At 38.9% G+C, this 21,031-nt stretch overlaps 1 protein-coding gene across 1 annotated transcript in view; it reads right to left on the bottom strand.

The window, feature by feature from the left end:
• Window positions 1-21,031, bottom strand: part of EDIL3 (EGF like and discoidin domains 3) — a 976,894-nt gene that overhangs the window by 615,763 nt on the left and 340,100 nt on the right. Inside the window, exon 3 of the mRNA XM_077462438.1 lies at window positions 16,063-16,092. Within this exon, the coding sequence (XP_077318564.1) occupies window positions 16,063-16,092 (30 nt within the window). The remainder of the gene's footprint in view (window positions 1-16,062; window positions 16,093-21,031) is intronic.

Below are 21,031 nucleotides of genomic sequence, written 5' to 3'. Positions count from 1 at the left end.
GGCGCATGCATAAGTGCAACACATAATATGCCGGCGCAATTCATAGTAACGAGCGCCGTATCATTAACAGTGCATTCAGGTCTGGTATGAATATTAAGGGGAACCCCGCGCCAAAAAAAATGGTGTGGGGGTCCCCCTCAAAATTCATACCAGGCCCTTTCAGGTCTGGCATGGATTTAAAGGGGAACCCCGCGCCAAAAAATGGCGTGGGGTCCCCCTCAAAACCCATACCAGACCCTTATCCGAGCACGCAACCTGGCAGGCCGCAGGAAAAGAGGGGGGACCAGAGAGCGCCCTCCCCCTCCTGAATCGTACCAGGCCACATGTCCTCAACATTGGGAGGGTGCTTTGGGGAAGCTCCCCCCAAAGCACCTTGTTCCCATGTTGGACAAGGGCCTCATCCCCACAACCCTGGCTGGTGGTTGTGGGGTCTGTGGGTGGGGGGTTTATCGGAATCTGGAAGCCCCCTTTAACAAGGGAACCCCCAGATTCCGGCCTCCCCCCTGTGTGAAATGGTAAGGGGGTACAAAAGTACCCCTACCGTTTCACCAAAATAGTGACAAAAGTGTTAAAAATGACAGGAGACGGTCTTTGACAAGTTCTTTATTAAAGTCTTCTTTCATCTTCTTTCTTCTGGTCTTCTTCCTTCTTCCTTTCTTCATGCTTCGGTTTCTTCATCTTCTTCCTCCATCTTCTTCTTCCTCCAATCCGTTTCTTCTTTCTCCGGTGTTCTCGTCTGGCATCTTCCTCCACTGTGTCTCTTCTTCGTTCTCGGGCCGCTCCCCGCAATGGGAGGCTCCCGCTGTGTGACGCCTCTCTTCTTCTGACAGTTCTTATATAACGGAGGGCAGGGCCACCCGGTGACCCCACCCCCTCTGGGCTTCTAGACCCATCTTGAGTGCTTACCTACCTCGAATACAAAGCCATAATTCCACAATATATTTAAATAATACACTGAGCCAGCATATCAAAATCTACCAATCCATCAAAATGCCATTATTGAGATTATAAAGCCAAACATATTGTATCTAGGGAATGGATGAAAAAAATTATGCAACATTAGGCCAGTTCAGATTTCCTGTTTCAGATGAAGAAATGAAACTGGTTGTTTTCATTAATTGCTGCAGTTTTGCTCTGTCTGTTTGTAAATCAACTTCATGACAGTCTTGTTATTTCTATTGATTTTCCAGAGATATTGCAGGATGGTGTATATCTTATCTTCGCTGCCATTGGTTGCACAATTTGTAGGACAGTTTCAGGTGGTGGTGCAATGGCTAGCCCAATAAGGTGCTAACATCTAAAAACTATTAACTAGCATAGTTTATTTAGAAGATTTGAGGGTCACATACATTTTCTTTAGATTTTGACAGTTATTGAAATAGCCAACATTAGTGTTAGAAGACTAGTCCTGAAAATGTAGAAACCAGGAGTTGTTACTATAGTCCTTAACTATATGATGAATATCAGTGAAAGAATGGAAGTTTATCTTGTGAATTCTTATCCATGCTGCAACTTGTACGTGTGTATCTTCTGCTGCATTCTCTAATAAGGCAACAGTTTTCAATAATTTGTTTCAAATCAGCAACCTGTATTAGTCTAGTTATGTTTACTCATTGTTTACATGTAACAAAGGATAATAGCCCAATACAGCCAAAACTTCTTTTAGTTTTAGATACTGCATGGAAACTTTGGAACCTTTGTCAATTGTCATTCCCATTTGGGAGGTTTCTTGTCACTTCCTGTTTAACAGGTGTCAGACAGAACAGGAAGTGAAGGAAAATCTTTTCATTTCCGTCTCTTTGACAAGTTTCAGACAGAGCAAAGAGAAATCCCACCATGGGGATATAGGCTGCAATAAAAACAACTTTTCAGTATAGTGAGAAAGGTCATAGCCTCTGACAATATATGTTGCTGTCTGTGACCTTATTAAAGAGATTTTTCCCTCACTCTCTCAGAAGGGATATAGACAACATTTAAAATATGAAAAATATTAATGGGAACACAAACAACACTGAATACTTGACAGAGGTTCTGTACCTCCCTGCTCTATCCAAATCTAGAAGCAAGGTTTAGACTACAGTTGGGATTTTCTACATAATTATCTCTTAATTCATTTATATTTAGTCCCATGTCTGAAGATTGCTGCATGGGACATAGAATTTAAATCTTAAAGTGTAAGTAAACCCCCCTACTGTTTTCAGCCAAGGAAGCTGGCATATTGGCCCCTGTTTAGTCTTCAACTGCCATGATGCTGCACATGTGATCAGTTATGACACCAGCCATTGGATGGTCTGACAGTTTGGTTGAGAGCACAACCAATGGGCGTGTTACATTTCCGGCATGTGCCAGAAATGAAACTGATAAATGGATGGGTTTACTTCGGCTTTAAATGTATATTCCCTTATGTTTTAAATCAGGGGTGTTATTAGAAAAATTTCTATGGGGCATTCTCCCCAACCAAATAAAAAAATGCCAGTGACATGACATGACTACTGTAATGTGGAACAAGGCTTGAGCTATTGCATATATTATTTTTTAACAATAACAAAAAGTTTTTAGCAAATAGAGAACTAAAGAGGCAATGTTATAGGGCTTGTGCACACCATGGTGTTGCACTAATGCACATGTTCCTGTACAATAAGCACACATCTTGTAGCTATGTGTGCTGTGTTGCCATTCAATCTATAGAACCCCCCAGTACTTCTGGGTATGAAGATGTGTGTGACCTTCCCTCCTGTGAGAGTGCTCATGCCAAGGAGCCGATTTCTAGGCCCAAGCACTATCACATTGCTGACACCAGTGATTTCACTCCAGCTGTGGAGAAAGAGGGAGCAGCAAGAGATCATGATAATGCAAGTATAGGGAGGTCAAGGGGAGGCCTTTTTGGAGAGGCATTGTCCCATTGCCCTGCATGGAGAAGGTGACAATGACCTTCTCACACGCACAGCACAGAGTGCATCACCCCATTGCATCTTTCTTCACTTCTGCAACAGTTTTTCACCATTGTATTCCTTTGGCCACTGCAACCCTTCCATCTCTTTCTCCCCTTTATGCTTTTTAACTACTTCCACCTCTGTACGCCATTCCACCCCTGCACTCTTATTTACCACAGTGACCCTCTTTGCCTCTACACCCACTTTTATCTGTTCATCTCTTCCATTAGTGCACTCAATTTCACCATTGGGCATGGCCCATCTGAAGAGTTAGCTCAGGAATTCAGTTTCTGACAAGTACATTGCGCTGTGGGTAGTGCTTGGGGTGAAGCCAAATGATGCTGTCAGCGTTATTAACCACCCAAACACCTATGACAAAGGGCAATGTTGCCCAGAAACAACACATCTGACTGGCTTCAACACATTTAAAAAAAAACAGATGAAATTTGAAAAAAGGCATGCAGTTGGGAACGGAGAAGCACTGTCAGCCAAAAATACATAAGGGCTAATACAGAAAAATAGGAGGAAGCAGGAAGGGAAGGGACGAGAACTGTCAGTGGCACTGCACACAAGTAATGAAATGGCTGGTGGTGGAAGGAGCCCAAATGACAGCTCACCTTCATTGTCCTGACTGCCCCCCCTCCCCTCCTGGGCCCCACTGTGCCAATATGGTGGCTAAGGTGGTAGTTCTGCCACTGTCATGAATAGCACATAACCTGTTTATTCTACCATGTTATTAATGCCCTATAACTTATGTATTTCTCCTGTAAGAAGGATCACAGGGCCATTTTTGTGCAGAAAGTTACAAGAAAATCCAATGGGTTTTAGTGACTCACAAATCCCCCTTCATCAAGGCTGACATGGTAAGCTGTGCAGGAATAATTATGTGATAAATCGAATAATGTATCAGCAGATCTACTCAACATGCCAGACAAAAAGCAAACAGTAAAACAATTCTATCTGGTGTTCCACGAGGCTTTGCTAAACACTATTCCAGATATGATGTAATTATTCCTGTTAAGCTTACCACATAAGTCCAGATAAAGGGGGACTGGTAAGCTCCTGAAATTCCTTGGCTTTTCTTATGACCTTCTGACACGTGCAGTAAAAATTTAGTGGACTCACATTATATCTTTGGCACTTTTATCCCTCTGACATTCTTTATATTACTATGGTGAACCCAGAGAATACCCACATTCATAAAGCTCTGCCTCTAAAATCTGGATTTAAAGTCTTTACTCCCTCCTGTTTTGGTTCCAGTGTTCTAATAACATGTCTATATTTTATCCATGTTATTTACAGCATTTACACTTTTGTTTAATGTTCACAATTTAGTCAATGAGACATGGTTTTCATCTGTTCTTTATATAGTTTAGAACCTATCTTTCTTCCTATTATTGCCATTCTCCTAATGCTGGTAACTAGGACATCAACTCTTTTAGTGACATTAGCATATCATTTTCACATTCAGTATTGTGATGCTGTTCTCATACATATGCCATCTATCATAAGGCAAAATCTCCTTCAAGATACAGTTTAAGTTAGATTTTCTTATCTTCCCAGAGGCACATGGAAGTTTAAGCATTATTTAGTGAAACGTTTGATAAACAGTGCAAAAAGCAGTTTGATACAGATTCCTCCTTTGGGTATTAAGCAACAGAAATTCAAGGGCAGCATCTCATGGTCAAGCTGACAATATCTATGCTTAGAACAGATGTAAAATATACTATACGGCTTGATGGCTTTATCTGATTCAGCTTGAGATGTCTGAGCAATGAAAACATAAATCTAGCAAATGCTTCTAGGTGACACATTTTGAAAAAGTCACACTAAGGTGATATATTTGATAAAATGCAATAAAGGAATTATTTTAAAGATACATACTGTCATTTAATCCCAAGATTTAATGGTTTATGCTTGGTGATTTGGTCAACCTAATGGCATGCCTCTAAGAACAATCCAAAAATGAAACACTCACTCCTTCTGCATTTAGATCTTACTTATTTGCAATAAATTCCTCAGACCCTAGAGAGAAAGCTGAACCAATAACGGATTTACCATTTAATTCCACATACAGAATAGAAAAGGGGAGGACTGGGGGAGAAGGGAGGTATTTGGCCTTCAGGACAATAATAATAAAATATCTTGGACTAGTGGCCCTGAATGGAGATGATTCACCCTTCAAACGTCAATAGACCAAGACCCACAGTCAGTGATACATGCTGGGAAAGACATAGAAAATGTATAGAAAAAGGTGAACATAAATATTTTATTTAAAAAAATAGCAAATAGCAAACCAATCAACCTATTTGACTGTGGTGTGCATCCTAAAATGTTACTTTAAATAGGGAACTCTGGTACAGGAGAAAAGGACAGGAGGAAACTCACATAAATCCATCCCCCCCTTTTTTTAATTCAATCCATATGTTTAAATAGTGCTCTGCTTGCTGTGCTTTTTAGTACTTTATACTGTAAACCGGTGTGTTGCTTTTTTAAATCAGTAGTAAGGTTGAAGTAGGGCCATACCACTTCTTTAAAAATTAGCATTTAGTTACAAATTTGCATTCATTCAAAGTAGGAAAGCAGTCAGGAAAAGTCCTTATCCTTCATTGCAGGCATTATCGGGGAAGGAAAAACTTACAGCTTTAAAATAACAGTTTTTAATCTAAGCACAAATAAATTAGGGTCCAAAAAATACCTTTTCTGCATAAAAATAAGGAATTTTCATTCTTCTTTTGGACACATTGACCCAGGCACTATTTTTCTCTTACAATTTACAGAAATGTAAAAGTTGTAATTTTTATAGTATAACATTTTTACTTAAAATGGGATGGCAAACTGTCTTATTCATTTGCACTAAAAGCACATTCTTGTCGACTGCAAATATTTCCATTTATTTCTTTATTTACACTCTGTAGTTAGAGACATTTAAGCTTTCTCTAAAGTTATATTAAATGTGTGCTTTATAAAAATATGCTAGCTTGGACCCTAGCACACACCACTGACACCTGTTTTATGGCTAAAGATTATTCTTGGATTTTTTTAAAGGTCAACATTACAAAGTTAAAATGTTTTAACGTCAATCCAAGGTAAAATACCCATGTCAGGGCCCTAAGTTTCACATCAAGTGAGTGATTATGCAGCACGTTTATGATAATTCCACTATGAAGGGACTGAAAAGGATCACAGTTCATCATGGCCAACTAGCTGGGTGTTGATTGGACAGGATGAAAAACCTTCAGATTATTCCTGTTTTCTCTCTTTTAGAGAAAGGACATTTGAAGGTCTTGTCATTTCTTATGGAAGAACCAGTAACCATTGTGCATGGCTGTCATAACCGCAGCTGATCTGCAATGTTCCTTGATATACTCACAGAGCAACCTAAAACATGTTCTGCTCTCCTAACAAAATCCTTCTCAGTTCAGTTTATTGCCAAATATTTTTTTTAAATTATCTTTAAAACCATTAAAGCTAATGTTTTTAATAACTGAATGTGCATGGTCAATAACTGCCTGCATAAATTAGGACACCATGCGATCAGTATCTTGTATCTAATACTGAAGACAAGAATCACTGATCTGATTAAGTTCATTAATAAACAGTTTAATCTGTGAAGGCTAGTGTTTTGGCTCACCCACGCAGATATAATCTTCCTCTATGACTGTCATAACTGCATGGGTAGACTTGCTTGATTCTTCTAAGACAACATTAACGTTAACAACAGTATGAGAGTTATGCTGTTACTTATATGAGAACTGTTAAATTTAATAGAGTGCTTAAAGGGAAAGTAGAATATTTTCAGTATTTTTTAGAAAAATTTATAAAAGAGACCAGCTTTGAGGTAAGTGATATCATCAACATGTTATAATGTTTTAAAGAAGAATTCCAGGTATGGCATTTTTCCTTAATCCAGCTGGGGCCAATGTAACTATGTATGTACCATACCCTGTGTAAGCTGGAAATCACTGTAGTATAAACCACTACTCCTGTGAACTACTCCACTACTCCTTAGCTTCTGAGTCCCACGACCCACAGCGCCCTGTTGCACTCTGAACGCAGGAGGTTGGCTGCTTGGCACGGGTGGCATTCAGGGAATGTATCGCATTTTCTCAATTAATTCAAAGTGTTCTTGAATTAGATGAGATAGAGAGCATGGTGTCCCTACCCCACCTCTTGAGTCCATCCAATCAGAGAATGCTTTGCTTTCATTGAAAAAAATGCAAAGCGATCTCTGAATGGTGTTCACAACGCAGCATGGACGCCACTCAACATAGGACCCAGAAGCTAGTGGAGATCACTGGAGTAGTGATGTCTACTACAGTGATTTCCAGCTTCTAGAGAGATCCCACAGGTATAGTATATGCATAGGTACATTGGCCAAGCTGGACCAAAAAAAAATCGAAAAAATGCTTGACGTGAAATTTTTCTTTAACCGCTTCAGCCCCGGAAGATTTTAGCCTCTTCCTGACCAGAGCACTTTTTGCGATTCGGCATTGCATCACTTTGACTGACAATTGCGCGGTCGTGCAATGTTGTACCCAAACAAAATTGATGTCCTTTTTTTCCTACAAATAGAACTTTCTTTTGGTGGTATTTGACTGCCTCTGCAATTATTTATTTTTTGCTCTATAAACATAAATGAGCGACAATTTTGAAAAAAATGCAATATTTTTTACTATAATAAATATCCCCCAAAAATATATAAATTTTTTTTTTTACTCAGTTTAGGCCGATATGTATTCTTCTACATATTTTTGGTAAAAAAAATTGCAATAAGCGTATATTGATTGGTTTGCACAAAATTTATAGCCTCTACAAAATAAGGCATAGTTTTATGGCATTTTTATTTAAAAAAAAAAAATGTAATGGCAGCGATCTGCAATTTTTATTGGGACTGCAACATTATGGCGGGCAGATCTGACACTTTTGACACTATTTTGGGACCATTGTCATTTATACGGCGATCAGTGCTATAAAAATGCATTGATCACTGTGTAAATGACACTGCAGTGAAGGGGTTAACCACTAGGGGGCGGTGAAGGGGTTAAGTGTGTCCTAGATAGAGATTCTAACTGTGAGGGGGCTGGACTTAAACATACAGTGATCACTACTCTTGATGACAGAGAGCAGTGATCTCTGTCCTGTCCTAGGCAAAATAAGGAAATACTTTGTTTACAAAAGCATCTCCCCGTTCTTCTTCTCTATAACACGATCACGGGCACTTGGCAGACATGGAGTCCATGGAGACCATGGCGAGTGCGTAACCGTGGCAGGTGTGTGCCCGCGACACCGCTTCCTGTATGCCCTTTTGCCTATCAGTGCCATTCTGCCGACCTAAATCGGCATGCACTGGTCGGCAAGCAGTTAAAACCTTGGTTCTGTGTATAATTTGTAATTATATGTGTATATGGTGCCAGTCTCCGATGTATACATTCAGTGTTGGCTGGATCTACATATTTCAGGAAGTGGGTCAAGGAAAACTAATGCCACCCCCCCCCCCCCCCAGGGAGATGGATGGGAAGGAGGTGAGACTAACCGTAACCTAGGAGGCAGGGGGGATGAAGAGCTGGGCCATTGCTTCTCTTCCGGGCTGAACAGGAAATGTGGCCAGCGTGTCCAGAGTTTGACTGGAAGGAGAATATTATTATTATTTTATTGTCATACAAGTGGGTAGTCTCATGGTGCAGTGTTCTGTGCCGCGAGCCCACCGTTTTTTGAAGCCAATTAGAGCCTTAGGCTCTAATCATCTGCTTAAAAAAAAAAGCCCAGTTGGAAACCATGCATCCGGTGCCCTGCATAGATGGGCAGCCACTGTATACTATGGTTGTACTTTCTGCTCCTTCTTACAAAGTAAGACTATGCAACTCAGTGCAAACATGTACTTCCTATCTTGCTGATTTCTTCTAGCGAGGAATCCGGGTCCAGTGACAGCCAGGGAAGTCAGGGCTCCTGCATACTTGTTTCAGATCCGTACCTCAGAAATGACTGAAGCCATTGTTATTTTTTCTTTCCTCTGCATCAATTATAGGTATAGGATAGTGTATATAGAGGTTTTCTATGTGTGTGTGTGTGTGTTTTTCTCTGTGTTGATTGAACTGGATGGACTTGTGTCTTTTTTCAACCAGATTAATTATGTAACTATGTAGCATCACAGCCAGTTAGCTTGAATTTGCCAAAATAAGCCCTCTTTCACACAGAACCGATTTGTCATGTGATTTGCAGTGCCGCACCGATTTGCAAAAGTAGTACTTGCACTACTTTTGCCGATTTTGGGAGCAATTTCAATATACGTATGTGCATGAAGCCGTACAGATGTCTTTGCCACGATGCTCATCTACACTGCAGAGTGCATGCGCATCATGGGAAATGTTGTTCCAAAACATCTGGGGTGCCAAGGTTCACCATCACTGGTATAGGAGTTGTTTCATGCTGAATTACTGCACAGATCTGACAGTAAGACACAAATGACACCAATATTCAAGTAATAATACAGAAGGTTCTTGTATTTAGATATAATTAAAGCAGAAGTTCACCCTAAAATTAAAATCTGTAAATCTATTTGCATACACAATCTAACCTATCTAGCCCTGTAAAGAATGGGTGATGTCACTTCCCAGGCACTTCCCAGCTGTTGTTGGCTGTCTCTCCTGCACACACCTTCCATCGTTTGAGACCGAATCGGCTTCAGAAAAGGTATGTATAGCGATTTCTCCTTTACGCAGCTAGATAGGTTAGTGTTAGATTGTGGATACCAGTAGATTTGCAGATTTTAGTTTTAGGGTGAACTTCTACTTTAATCCAGCCCAGAGATTAGCTTTAAACTATCAATTTGATTGAGCAATGCTGAATACAAAATATAAATGGCGAATATCACATAGAATGTGTAATTTTAATTTTTTTTTTGTAAATGAATGTACAAAATAATCCCACACTTTGAGATTCAACATATTACATTGTTTTGAATACTCTGGTATCAGTAGGTTGTCTACTTATATACCATTGTAAATCAGCTAAATATATGCCTGAATAATATGATTTACAATATATATTGAGAAAGATATAAAGTTTACTGGTTAGTTCTTTTTTGTACTTGTTGCTACACCAATGAAGGAGGGTGGTCTCTTATGTTAGAGGATAGTCTTCCTGCTATGTGTAGCAAGAAGCCCTAAAATGTATGTAAACGCTAAATATTTTTTTCAGTACATTTGCCATCAAGTATATTTTTATACAGTTTTCTTAAAATATCCTTTTTTATGATTCTATCACAGGGATATGCAATTAGCGGACCTCCAGCTGTTGCAAAACTACAAGTCCCATTATGCTCTGCCTCTGGGTGTCATGTTTGTGGCTGTCAGAGTCTTGCTATGCCATGCTATTGTAGTTCTGCAACAGCTGGAGGTCCGCTAATTGCATATCCCTGTTCTATTGCAAAGTTTCTTACTTGAAACACTGACACCACTAAGCCACTGCTTCGCAATTAGAGACAGCGTTGTCAGTTTGCCTTGTGCACTCCTTAAGTTGGCCTCTGGGCAGGCTATCCGACAGCCCATTGGCCAAATGACACATTATGCTAAACATACTGAATGGACTATGGTAATGTGGGTGGCGATTGCTAGAATTATTAGACTGAAGAGCCTACAATGTTATCAAGGTGTGCTGGTCACTGGATCAAGTGGTTGTATAATGTCACGATCTATTTCATATTTTTGGTTAATTTAAAGTCTTTGTATTCATAGATCAGCTATCTGATGGAGTCTACTTGTAATGAATCTGATAACATTAGAGCCACCATAGCATCTACTGTAGGAGGAAGTGTTCAGTTACAAATTCTGTATAATAGGGCAGACCCATAGGGGATGGAGTTATAGTTTTAGGGCAGAAGGGACATCAAAATAAAAATTTTTTTGCAAGGCTAGGTATAGTATGGTAAACAATATATATACTTGAGTTAATTTAGTTGAGTTCATTTATTTGTACATGGGTATAACACAGACAGTGCTGGGGCAAGGTCATCTAGAGCCCAGGACAAACATCCCAACCTGAACACAGGTTCACTTTAAAGTGAGAGAGTGACCAAGCTATGGACATTCAAGGAATTACATATTATTGACAAGCAGACAATGGTCTTAAACAGGCTCTCATCTCTGTAGCTGTTGCCACTGAGAAGCAATGCATCCTCAAAGTTCACAGTAAAAGCACTGAAGATGTTAAGATCTGTTTTCCTAGCACCTAAGCTCATTGTGCTCCCCCCCCCCCCCCCACAAATAGTGAACTGGCAGCCTTGAAATCTATAACTCATAGCTGGTGTACTACAAGAGGCAAGCAGGGGAGGCTGAGCTGCCAGAGAGCTACATGGGCAGTTTCAGTACTTCTGCTCTGTATTTTGAGGATTATTTGCTCCACAGTGCGTGCAGCTGCAGGGGAGATTGAGGCTTTAAAGAGTTTTTTTTCAAACAATAAAAAGTTTTACTACTTTTTTTGGAATATGGAAACAGTTGACTCCCATAGCTTGAACACATATTCACATTAAGGAAGACTGATTAATTAGAAGAATGAGTGATTTAGACCAATCCACTTTACACAAATAATCTTTCAGAGCACCGCTTATGAAAGGCTACAGGTCTGTGAAGCATAGAAGTATGTCTTCTGTGTATGGACCTATTTTTTAAATTCCCCCAAAGCAAAACTTTTAACTGTGCCTGATCCTGACAAATATAGGCTCCACATCGAACACAAGCACTATGAGGACTAGAGGGCAATCCATTCTTCTTCCGCATTAAAGTCAAAGGCAATCAGAAATATGAACAATTTTTCACCTTTTGCATGTTTATTTCTTTCACCTTTATATACAGTTTTGTCCATCTAGCCATGTCTAAATTATGATGTTTCTGGTAGCCATTGGTGATCTGTAAACCCATAATTCACCCCTCTATTAAAACAAAGCTAATGGTGGAATGTAATTCATAGTAATCTCAAAAGACAAGTATACATAGGGAAGGTATTACGTATACATAGCGATGATATAAAGGATTACCACATAAAGCTAAAAATAAATAAAAGGAAATGTTACTACTCAAACAAAAAAGTAATTTAAAAAATGTGAAGATGGAATATAATTTAAATTAAGTTATATTTATAAATTCAAAACAAAAAAAATCAATCAGTTCAACCCAGAGGTAACAGACAATCAAAATTTGCAAGCTGAACATGAAGGGTAATTTCACACAGCCCCAGAAGACAATATTCAATTACAAACAGTGCAGTGCATATATACATATGACAGTTAAGCATCAGCATATTGTTTTTAAAACAGCCCAATAGGAAATGTCCTTGAATAGGAATCTTCTGATTTCTCAAAAACAAAGGAGAATAAACATGAATACAAAATGGTGATGGATTATAATTTACAGCATAGGAAATTAGAAAGGATCATCACCAAGCATTGGGGGATTTTGTTGAAGGACCGGACCCTAGGACCTGTTCTCCCAGCACGTCCTCAATTTATTTACAGATGGGCCCCCACTCTCAGAGATATGATTGCTTCTGGGGTTGTGGATCCCCCTATATTGAAAAAGAATCAGTTTTTCTTTTTTTTGTCTGGCTTCTATGTGTGTGAACAATGCTCAGCATGTAGACATTCAAGAAGTAATAATAAAGGGCATAAAGAATTTTCTTCTATGGTTATCAACAAGAACTATAAGATCAAGGACCTTATTACTTGCAGTATGCAAGGGGTGGTCTACAAGCTAGAGCATGATTGTGGCCTCCAATACGTTGGTAAGACCTCTAGGGCACTGAGTATACAAAGGTGAGCATGTCAATTATATCAAAAAAGGCCTTAGATCGCACAATGTTTCTAAACACATCAGGATGTGTCATGACAGGGTTTAAGATTTTGGGGAGTGGAAAGAGTTAACAAGCATTGAAGAGGGGATAATTGCCTTAGGCACCTAAGTCAAAGGGAATCTTTTTGGATCTTTGAAACTAAGGCCCTTAATCCTTTGGGATTGAACATAGAGTTCGATATAAACTGTTTTATTTCAGACAGGTGGTTGGTATTAGTTTATTGTCTCCCCTCTATGCTATGGTATATATAGTTTATTTTTTGAACATTTCTGTTGCCTTCCATATCCAGATTAAAGGGTGTGTTAAGGACTTTGCAGCATTGCTAATATCCCCCTTTTTTTTTTTTTAAAGTGCTGCTGTATCCTGTTTTGGATCTATTATGTATGAGAAGGCTGTAGTTTTAGCACATGTGGCTGTGCAACAGCCTTAGCATCTATCGTTTCCACGGGACATGTCCCGTAGGACACAACGTGTATGGGAGGAGGAGCCACGATCTGTGATGTCACCCACTGCAATCCTAATGAGCTGGTCTAGCGTTCGGCATTGTACACTACTTTTTTATTGCTGGGAACAAGAGGAATTTCAAGTATATTAAAGTGTGAATTTTATTACCAAATGGAGAGCACTTACATTATTTCATTTTTTTATCCCGATCGGGTCGGATGTGAGCATCGGGATCATGTGCACTTGGCATTACTCATCCCCTGATAGTGGGAACAAGTGTTTATTGACCATCCTGTTGGCTCGAGGTCAATATCATTAGGTGAGTGAGCAATCTGTGTGATGGTGGTGGGCTCATTCCCTTAAGGTGTCGGTGCATTTGATAATCTCTCACAGGAATATATTACCATTCCAAGAAATGTCCTAATGGGCTGGGGACTGTTTAAAAAAACAATATGTTAATGCTTAACTGTCATATGTATATTTGCGCTGCACTGTTTATATTTATAAATTGCATGTATAAGCATATGTAGTGTATCAATATGTATTTTGTTTTAAGCTGCAAAGGTAAGCTTTCATTTTGATATACCCTTTTAAGCTAAAGCTTGTTGTACGCATTTTAAGTGCATCCTACATCTAATACATACATTCATATTAGGACTAGTAAAATAAAAATATTTTTCTTCAAATAAGTACATAAAATTGTGTGCTCATATCAAACAAGCATGAATTCTACAGCAGATTTTCCGCCTACGTTCTTAATAGTAGTTGGCTAGGAAATTTCAGTCAGTTGCCCTTTCACTCTAAAAAGGGCAGCTATAGATGGTTAAGCAACAAAGCTAAGTGAAGAAATACCTGTGTCTCTCCAGATACTGCATTAGAAGGTATTGTGCAAAGACAGCTGTGCAATATTCAGGTGGATTGCTTTTATTGCGTGTGCAGCTCCTTCTAAAAGACAATCATGTCAATGCAGCTTTTGCATAGCTACCAATGTTCAGATTCCTAACTTGATTCTTAATGTATATGAGTAGATGTCTGCAACAGCAAATAGCTTCTAGTGCCTAAAAGGTTTCCTATCTGTAACTTTTAATGTGGAACCTATGCATTCTCATTCATGGCAAAGCAGAATGCTCTTACCCAGTCACACATGCTTACCTTCCCTCCCCCACTACTTGTCAAGTGAGTAAAGGAAACCATGTGTAATAACTATGATGCTTAAGTCGGAGCTTATACAGGGGGGTAATCACCAACCACCAACGCTGTCACATGGTTCATGTCACCCGCTCCTCCATATCTGGAAGTATTATTTTGATTTTGTTGCTCCTGGTAGCTGAATGAAGCTGTGGGGAGCAAAGGGGAGGTGAGTGTGTACTACAGGGGAGGGATTTGTTAAAGCAAACCTGCTGCTTTGCCTGGCATAAGAAAAAGCAGGTTTGCTTTAACCTCTTCAGGACCGCCTGGCCACACTGTACTGTGGATGGGTGGCTCCTACAGGCACAGCAAGGTACAATGACCCGTGGCTGGGACCTTCTGATCAGCTGTGTCCAATCACAGCCCTGTGTTGAGGGAATGATCACTTTATATTTAGGGAGAAGGAACAAATTGATTTTAAGTAAAAAGCAACACATAATACACACATTAACACTTGTTAGGCACACATTTAACCTCTTGATCACCATGAGATGTTAACCCCTTCCCATCCAGTGTCATTAATACAGTGACGATGTATAGTAAATAGATAAAAAATCCAGTATATATACCATAGTTTGTAGATGCTATAACTTTCATTCAAACCAATCAATATACACTTATTGGCTAAGACATGTAGCAGAATACATTTTGGCCTAAATTTATGATGAAACTCGAATTTTTTTTTTTTATTGATTTTTATTAATCATTGGATATGCTTTGTAGCAGAAAGTAAAAAATATAGATTTTTTTTTCAAAATGTTGTCATTTTTTTTTGTTTATATAATAAAAAATAAAAACCCAAGTGGTGTGAAAATATCACCAAAAGAAAGCTCTATTTGCGTAAAAAAATTATGACACAAATTTTGTTTGGGTACAGTGCTGCATGACCATACAAGTACCAGTTAAAGTAGCACAATGCTAAATAGCAAAACATGATAGCCTGGTCATGAAAGGGGTAAAAGCTTCGGGAGCTGAAGTGGTTCAAATGACCCAGTGGGCTTGGTTTACTTGAAAACATTGAAGAAAAAAAATACGTTAAAAATGTTATTTTTTTTCTTTTTAATAAATTAATTATTAATTTAACCTCATAAAGAGTTCAAATATGGGATAAATAAGGTGAAGTTGCATTCAGTTTGAATACCCAATCACGTGTGAGGAAACAACTAAAACAGGATATTTGCTAGGGCACACCTGGTTGCGTGGAGTAATCATAGTTTTATTAAGCTCACTGAGCATTGGGGTTGATTTACTAAAACTAGGGATTGCAAAATCTGCTGCAGCTCTGCACAGAAACCAATCAGCTTCAAGTTTTTCTTTTGTCAAAGCTTAATTGAACAAGCTGAAGTCAGAAGATGATTGGTTACCATGTACAGCTGCACCAGATTTTGCACTCTCCAGCTTTAGTAAATCAGCCCCATGGTCTAAACACTATGATTACTTGTGTTGAATATTAGGCAAGGTATGGGTTAACTCCTGTTTGTTTATTTTTGCATAAGATCAATTACCTTCTTATATTCCATAATGGTAACGTTTATATAGTTTAAAAAAAGTCACAGTAAGTCCCTTTCTAATTGATTAAAAGATTGGCCTGTTTAAGACAGCCTTTTTCCTACAAGTACCAAATTGGATTGATTAGAAATCATCCTCCTACCTGTAGCTGTAGATTCTTCTTCTACCGATGCTGTAAAAAAATAAAAAAATAAATAAAGTCAGGATATTTAGTTTACACGTGAGTGGAAAACAAAATAATTTTTCACTTTTTAAATTGCACTAGGCAAACGACACTCAGAAAATAACTGGTTGTTTTTGTTTTGTTTTCATAGACAAGGCCCATCAAATTACAAGGATGTAACAATTTTTAACACATTCTAAAAAAGTGGGCATCACAAGGATCTATCATCTTATCATAATAGAACATAAGAAGTGGTACTATTGTTAAGATGTGACTTTTTTTATGGGCCCCGGGACCTCCTAGTATAAACATTTGGAAAACAGCAGAAGCACTGATTTTTGGTACATACTATCAAACAAAGCCATAATAAAAAAATAAAAAAAAACATTGAGGCTTGACATTCAAGGAAAACAAGAGCCTTTGGTTGATTAACTAAAGGCAAATAAACGTTTCACTGTACAAAGGAATATGTACTTTGCAAGGGAATTATCCCCAGAGCTTGATTGAAGTTGAGCTTTGCTGACTCCCATCATCCAATCACATTCAAGCAAAAATGTTTTTTCTAGGTTCACTTGCATGTGATTGAGGTTTTTTTTGTAAAAAAAAATATGATGCAACCTCCCTTGCAAGTGGACTGTTTATTTGCATTTAGCAAATCGACCCCTCATTGTTGATCAGAAATGGTTCTGAGAGCACTATAATTGTCTTGTGTTATGTGGATCATACAGTATATACGTTATCCTTGATAAAGGGCATTATTAAGTATCAAGTACCAGTGATGTAAAGTAACTGTGTAGGAAGTCATCTCTGATCAGATACTGTAGTTACTGCTTAACATTGCCCTTTGTTTAACATTAGCAAACAGGAGTCTCCACTGAAGTGTAACTGGCGTAATTAGGCAGAGGGCAAAGGACTAGTCACCAGAATTGTCACATTCCTAAAGTGGATCCTTTCCTTTTTACTTAGTCACCATGTCACCATGTCTCTGTATGGAGCCAGCAATAAACGTTTATTGATGTTGCCTATACAGTATGATTGCAAATTTTCATTTTTTTAATTCAAGTGCACTGTAGGCTACCAATAAGTTTTTGAATAGTGGCAAAATTCAGAGTACAAAAGAAACCCATTTATACACCTGAATTGATACAGAAGAAACAAAAAAGTAAAGGATTTTAACGGTTGTCATGTATGACCCCAATAAAGAGAAGCTATAACCATATAAAAGAATACAAAAGTTTATTTCATTTCAGCTTAAAACACCATAAAAATATATGCGAATTACATGGACATTATCCTGCTTGCATTTCCCAACTGGCTAAGTATAGCATCTGTAACCTGTACCAAACTCCCCATTCAACATATTGAGAAATGAATCAAGGAAGGATATGAATATCTCTTATCTCCCATCAGAGACATCAACATGGGAAAGTGAGCATAGGGACTATTACGGGGCACATGTAATTTTGTTCACAAAAGATTAATATCAGAACAATAGATCATATTTAAAAACAATTTATTCAACAGACATATATAAAAATAAATCAGTAAAATATCTCAAAATACAGTTGGTAGAGACGAATGAGGTAATTGTTCAACTAGTTTCGTTTCATAGCTTCATCAGGACATTACCTAAGTCTGGAGATATATAAGTTTAACATAACAAATCATTAGATATCAATAATCACAATATAAACATGACATATGAATATAATCCTTTAGATATTGAGAAATGAAGTGAAGACTTTTACATTGAGGGCCAGGTACAGGGATCTGCATAGCATCACATGTATGAATCTCTATGTGTTTCACCAGTAGGCTTCCTCAGGGGATCCTATTAATATTATGCATAGAGTTGCAGACTTGAGTCAGGGAATGGAAGGATCCACACACAGTGGAGGGCAAGAGTGAAGGTACACAGATCCAACCGTACATAGGGAGGCTCCACACTCTGGTGAAGACAATTTCAGGAGGGTTCTTGCTATGGCCAATCTATTCATTCCCACAAACTCATGGGGAAAAATCCAAAACAGGAGATTCCAAGTTTGTGACAATATTCGCAATTTGTTAAGGACTGGGTGGGTGTTTCATCCTCCTGGTGTAACACATCAATATGGTTTAAACAAGGTTATCCCAATCAGCTCTTTCCTATGGTGGTTGGAGGTACGGTTTCAGGATCGGATTTAAGCTCAGGATAACCCTGTTTAAACCATATTGAAGTGGTTTAAACAGGAGAAAAAAAAACACCCAGTCCTTAACAAATTGCAAGTATCGTCACAAACTCACACTCTCCTGTCTAGGATTTTTCCTCATGAGTTTGTGGGAATGAATAGATTGGCTATAGGAAGAACCCTCCTGAAGTTATCTTCACCGTAGTGTAGAGGCTCCCCATGTACTGCTGGATCTGTGTGCCTTCATCCATCTTGCGTGAAGCTGTCCATCCCCAGAGCCTGCAACTCTATGCATAAGGCTAATATGATCACCTAAGGAAGCCATCTGGCAAAATGTGTAGGCCCTTTATGTGAAAGTCTTCACTTAATTTCTCAATAAGTTGATTGGGCAGTTTGGTACAGGCTACTGTGCACACAGATTGCTATACTTAGCCAGTTGGAGAATGTAAGCAGGTATCATTTTGATGTAATTTGTATACAGTGGTGTGAAAAAGTGTTTGCCCCCTTCCTCATTTCCTGTTCCTTTGCATGTTTGTCACACTTAAGTGTTTCGGAACATCAAACCAATTTAAACAATAGTCAAGTACAACACAAGTAAACACAAAATGCAATTTGTAAATGAAGGTGTTTATTATTAAAGGTGAAAAAAAATCCAAACCATCATGGCCCTGGGTGAAAAAGTGATTGCCCCCCTTGTTAAAACATACTATAACTGTGGTTGTCCACACCTGAGTTTAATTTCTCTAGCCACACCCAGGCCTGATTATTGCCACACCTGTTCACAATCAAGGCATCACTTAAATAGGAGCTGCTTGACACAGTAAGGTCCACCAGAAGATCCTTAAAAGCTACACATCATGCCGAGACCCAAAGAAATTCAGGAACAATTGAGAAAGAAAGTAATTGAGATCTATCAGTCTGGAAAGGGTTATAAAGCCATTTCCAAAGCTTTGGGAATCCAGCGAACCACAGTGAGAGCCATTATCCACAAATGGCGAAGACATGGAACAGTGGTGAACCTTCCCAGGAGTGGCCGGCCGCCCAAAATTACCCCAAGAGCGCAGCGACGACTCATCCAAGAGGTCACAAAAGACCCCACAACAACGTCCAAGGAACTGCAGGCCTCACTTGCCTCAGTTAAGGTCAGCGTTCATGCCTCCACCATCAGGAAAAGACTGGGCAAAAATGGCCTGCATGGCAGAGTTCCAAGGAGAAAACCACTGCTGAGCAAAAAGAACATCAAAGCTCGTCTCAATTTCTCCTCAACACATCTTGATGATCCCCAAGACTTTTGGGACAACATTCTGTGGACCGATGAGACAAAAGTGGAACTCTTTGGAAGGTGTGTGTCCAAGTATATCTGGCATAGAAGGAACACTGCATTTCATAAAAAGAACATTATACCAACAGTAAAATATGGTGGTGGTAGTGTGATGGTCTGGGGCTGTTTTGCTGCTTCAGGACCTGGAAGACTTGCCGTGATAAAAGGAACTATGAATTCTGCTGTCTACCAAGAGATCCTGAAGGAGAATGTCCGACCATCTGTTCGTGTACTCAAGCTGAAACGAACTTGGGTTCTGCAGCAGGACAATGATCCTAAACACACCAGCAAGTCCACCACCGAATGGCTGAAGAAAAACAAAATGAAGACTTTGGAGTGGCCTAGCCAAAGTCCTGACCTGAATCCTATTGAGATGTTGTGGTATGACCTTAAAAAGGCCGTTCATGCTCGAAAACCCTCTAATGTAACTGAATTAGGACAATTCTGCAAAGATGAGTGGGCCAAAATTCCTCCAGGACGCTGTAAAAGCCTCATTGCACGTTATCGCAAACGCTTGGTTGCAGTTGTTGCTGCTAAGGGTGGCCCAACCAGTTATTAGGTTTAGGGGGCAATCACTTTTTCACACAGGGCCATGATGGTTTGGATTTTTTTTCACCTTTAATAATAAACACCTTCATTTACAAATTGCATTTTGTGTTTACTTGTGTTGTCCTTGACTATTGTTTAAATTGGTTTGATGTTCCAAAACACTTAAGTGTGACAAACATGCAAAGGAACAGGAAATGAGGAAGGGGGCAAACACTTTTTCACACCACTGTATGTTTTTATGGTGTTTTAGGCTTATATGAAATTAACCTTTTTATGATTTTATATGGTTGTAGCTTCTCTCTGTTGGGGTTATACATGGCAACCGGTAAAATCCTTTACTTTTTTGTTTCTTCTGTGTACATTTTGATATGGACGTGGTGCCAAATTTATCGAGATCAGTCGCTATTTACTAAGTATACACCTAAACTGAGTCAATGATTTGCAAATGAAGGGTAAAGTAAATTCACTTAAAAAAGTAGCTTAAAAAATTCTAGCCAGTATAATTTTTGGTATCAGACTTTGTATGTCTCTTTAGCCAAAAACATCCAGCTGTTGGTGGCACATGCATGATGCAGAAGCTGGATGCTGGGTAACCCAGCTCCAGAGCACATGTCATTAACATGACAGCCACTCTTTTCACAGAAGACTGGCTAGATATGGTTTCAAATATGCATACATTAAATGCACATACTCTGTTGCTATTAAAGACACTTTAGTCAGACTTCATACTAGATGGTAGTATAGCCCTGCTAATCTACACAAATTCTATACCTTAGTACCCAAAACATGTTTTTGAGCCGTAGAGCTCTCAGTCATTATGGCAACTACCAGCTACCAAGGTGTTTCAGATTACTGGCACACAATTAACCTCAAAGTACCAAATGCGGTTATTTTTTTCTGAATTACCAGA

This window comes from Lithobates pipiens, unplaced genomic scaffold, assembly GCF_037356315.1.
Source record: "Lithobates pipiens isolate NorthernLeopardFrog02 unplaced genomic scaffold, aLitPip1_a1.2 Scaffold_3, whole genome shotgun sequence".
NCBI lineage: Eukaryota > Metazoa > Chordata > Amphibia > Anura > Ranidae > Lithobates > Lithobates pipiens.
Note: the sequence above shows the minus strand (reverse complement) of the source record. Positions and strands in the feature narration are given on the sequence as shown.